The sequence below is a fragment of the Haplochromis burtoni genome, unplaced genomic scaffold (genome assembly GCF_018398535.1).
Source record: "Haplochromis burtoni strain Fernald_Lab_line unplaced genomic scaffold, NCSU_Asbu1 Contig_625, whole genome shotgun sequence".
Taxonomy (NCBI): Eukaryota; Metazoa; Chordata; class Actinopteri; order Cichliformes; family Cichlidae; genus Haplochromis; species Haplochromis burtoni.
The window spans coordinates 39,182-43,364 of NW_024582986.1; the positions used below are offsets into that span (position 1 = coordinate 39,182).

General features: G+C 38.6%; 1 protein-coding gene across 1 annotated transcript in view; it reads left to right on the plus strand.

Moving 5' to 3' along the window:
• Positions 1-4,183, plus strand: part of LOC102299989 (E3 ubiquitin-protein ligase rnf213-alpha) — a gene marked incomplete in the record, with an annotated part of 62,702 nt that overhangs the window by 24,745 nt on the left and 33,774 nt on the right. Inside the window, 3 exon segments of the mRNA XM_042214902.1 lie at positions 587-771; positions 911-1,066; positions 2,981-4,178. Of these exon segments, the coding sequence (XP_042070836.1) occupies positions 587-771; positions 911-1,066; positions 2,981-4,178 (1,539 nt within the window).

Sequence of the window (4,183 nt, forward strand, 5' to 3'; positions counted from 1 at the left end):
CAATGTTGGGGCATGTATTCTGTAATCTGTAGTGGAATACATTTTAAAAGTTCTTCTTCTCAACACTGCAAACAGGTATGCTGCACAGTAACATTCAATATTTATTATTTACTGTATGTTGGTTGTTGCTGTGGTTTGCCTACTATGTTTTCTTTTTGCTTGTTTTTTTGTTTTAGCAGGTGATCAAACAGATTTTCAGTGTCTTTTTTCTCTCCCTTCTCCTCTATGTTTCTTTCACTCTCCTTCTGTTAAGCTGTTACTATCAAAATGGACAGGACTGGGGGATGGGAAAGAGAGAGAGGAAAATGGGGAGAGAGTTAAAAGTACAATAAATAAATAATAAAGATCGAATAAACTATGACAATCAAGTTGAACAATATAGCAAAAGCACCAATTGTCCACTTTTGGAAATAGTTTTACGTTACAGTGTCTATATAGAAAACAGGATGCAGAATTAGATCTGGTTTTGGTCTTGTGATAACACAGTTATTGCTTCCTAGAAATAAAATAATTTGTCATTCATATTCAGTTATTATTAATGCTATGACTTCTGTCAACCAGTTATTGTTTTTTTCTTCTATTTTAGGCAAGTCGCTGTATGTCCAAAGGTTGTACGAAAAACTTGAGAGAAGTGTTGACGAAGGAAAAGCCTTTAAGAAGTGCATCAGGCTAACTGAACATGAAGTTGACGACCACAAGATTCTCCCGTTTTTATATGACACACCAAAACAAAAAGATATTAAGGTGTTTCACTTTGATGTCACGTCCTCGGTAAGCAATTTAATGTAACTGTAGTGAAATATAAGTTTATTTATTTAAATGTATATTGTGGTTCTGATCAAATCCCTTAGCTGGTCATAATTTGCTTTATTTAGTAACACAGACTTATTTTCTAACACCTCGTTTCCAGGTGCAAAAGGGCCTGAATGAATTCATATTCAAGCTTTTCTTTTTGCGGTACCTGATGGATTCAAATGGACAGATGTGGCAATGCAGCCAGAACCACTTATATGTTATTGAGTTACTGGAGTCCACAAATGATCAGAACAGATGTGATACCAGATTGGTAAGTGGAGGTATTACTTTTAGTGAAGTATTCTTCTTATGAAATCATCCAACGCTATATTATAGTTATGTTACAGTTATAATTTATTTGGTTTTTTGATATTTCATCAAAATCCTTCCATGTTCAATGAAATAAGATTCTTAATAGATAGAAATAAATAGATAGGTAAATAGGTAGAAAAAAAATATGCCATAGTCTTAGCATTTAGGTTGTTGTTTTTTTTGAAGGAACAGTTATACCTATATCTTGACTTAAGTGCAGGAGTAGTAGGTTAGGACTAGTTCTTTTAGGTTTAGCAGCCAACAAGATGGCGTATCGGTCAGAATACAGGAAGGACAGGAAGACTTTGCTTAACTGTTGAAGTCAGCTGGTTTATTGTAACCTGTAAATAAGTTAGCATTAGGCCAAGTATATTACAGCAACAGTGGTTCAGCTAATATAAACTTAAAGATATCTAATCACATAAACCTAAACATCCATCTGTACACACACGTCCACAACATAATATATTGTAGTGTCCGTCCAACAGAAGACAAAGACGATCGGTATTCTGTTTACCGACTGTTTATTAGGAACAGTAACAGAGGCTACTGTGGGCCGTCGCCAACGCCAAATACAACAGGAAAAATGCTCTCTCAAGAATTGAAAAAAAAGAAAAAACATCCTTCTTTTTCCCGCACACACCAACAACAACGCACTCTCTAACACCCACCCCCCAAAAACTCTCAGCCAACTACAAGCATGCTCACTTACAGACTCTCTGTCATACGTAGCTGATATGATTGACAGGCTTAACGGCTCTATACTATTATACTATTATACTATATTGTGGCGACCTGGCTCAGGGGGTTGGGAAGCGTATCTGTAACCGGAAGGTCGCCGGTTCGATCCCCGGGCTCTCTGTCCTGGTCGTTGTGTCCTTGGGCAAGACACTTTACCCTACGCCTACTGGTGTTGGCCAGAGGGGCCGATGGCGCGATATGGCAGCCTCGCTTCTGTCAGTCTGCCCCAGGGCAGCTGTGCTACAACTGTAGCTTGCCTCCACCAGTGTGTGAATGTGAGAGTGAATGAATAGTGGCATTGTAAAGCGCTTTGGGTGCCTTGAAAAGCGCTATATAAATCCAATCCATACATTCAAGGACACTCGGTAAATCACATTGCTGCCAGTCTGGAGCAACTATGCTATAAGTGAGTGGCAATTCTGAACACAATAACACTGATAACACAACAATCAAACTAACTTGTAAACTGGTCCGTTACAATGTAATAACTCAAGTTATGTAAATATTACATCACTAGGTTCAAACACACAGAGAACTCAACTTCAACACAATCGTAGTGCCATACTATAAGTACAGACATTTCCTGGCTCAAACTATCACAAAAAGTACTTTGGCGCAATTATGTGGCCAAATAAAACTGCCACCGTACGGCAGCAGCTGGTGGCACGTCTTCACTCACAATGTGAAAATGTGCCGCTACAACCCAATGCAAAGAAATTCAAGACTCAGCAAATCCAGGTTGGAAATAAACTGATTTAATGTAACTGACCTTCATTAACTAAAACACTCAGAGCATCACCGTTAAGGATTGCAAACAGGAGTGTAGTTTACAGGATGAGGTGATAACAAGCTAACCCAGAAGTACTATCTCTTCCAGCGTAGCACATCAAACTTATGCCAGCGTCATTTCCTATAACCTCATTTGAAACAATATTGCAGGAAAACGGAAAATGTCTGAGCCTTTTATACATGCAGCAATTGTCTATATTTCATATTTCTATGATCCATGGATACTATGGGGCGCCGTTTATACTGACCTTGGATACTGACCTTTTTATTCAGTTCTTTTTATTTATTTTTAATGAGGATAGATTTGATTGTTTTAAACATTTTTTATTTTGTATACTTTTAGGGTCGAAACGAAAATTTTGCATTCTCAGATGTTTTCCCAAAGCTGTTTTGCCACCCACCAAAAAAGGTTATGGCTTTGGAAATGCAAAAAGAAGAAATTCCAGACATGGACTGTGGTGGCCCCCTGATGGATGATGAATGTTTCAGAAGTGAAGCTTATCAAAGGCCATACCAGTACCTCACACATTTTCACAATAAGGACAATCTTGACAACTTCACGTTCCAGGGTACTAAAGGGACTCATGCAAAGTGTCTTCAGATACTCTTAATCTATTGTGGTATAATAGATCCATCATGGGCAGAGCTACGTAACTTTGTGTGGTTCCTTAATCTTCAGTTGAAAGACTGTGAGAATTCGGATTTCTGCAAATTTGAGTTGGTTGGAGACACTCTTTGTGGGTTCAAAAACTTTGTGGTTGAGTTCATGATCTTGATGTCCAAAGACTTTGCAACACCATCACTATGCATCACTGACCAGAGCCCAGGGAAGCAACAAGTTGACATCAGTGGACTAAAAGAAAAAGATTTAGCTCCATTCCTCATTAGAAAAAGGTGGGAATCAGAGCCACATCCATACATCTTTTTTAATGACGACCACATGTCCATGACATTCATTGGATTTCACCTTAAGCCCAATAACGAGAAAGGGTTTGATGCAGTAAATCCTTTGACAAAAGAAGTGATTAAGAAAAACATCATGACTCGACAGCTGTACAATGGCTTAAAACTTCAGAGAGTTCCTTTTAATGCAGACTTTGATCAGTTTCCTAGAGCTGACAAGATTGAGCATCTGTGCAGTGTGCTTGGCGTCAAGTGGCCAACAGATCCTGATGAAACATATGAATTGACCACCGACAATATCCTCAAAATGATGGCAATTCATATGAGATTCAGGTGTGGCATTCCTGTCATCATAATGGGGGAGACAGGATGTGGTAAAACAAGGCTGATAAAATTTATGTGTGAACTAAGAAGATGTGGAGCACCAGCAGAAAACATGAAACTGGTCAAAATTCATGGAGGAACTACATCAGAAATGATTTATGAGAAAGTGAAGGAAGCTGAAACTCTTGCAAGGACCAATAAAGAGAATCATGATCTTGACTCAGTTCTTTTCTTTGATGAGGCAAACACCACAGAAGCCGTTAATAGCATCAAGGAGATCCTCTGTGACAACTCAGTGCAGGGAGAAGAACTTGGCTCT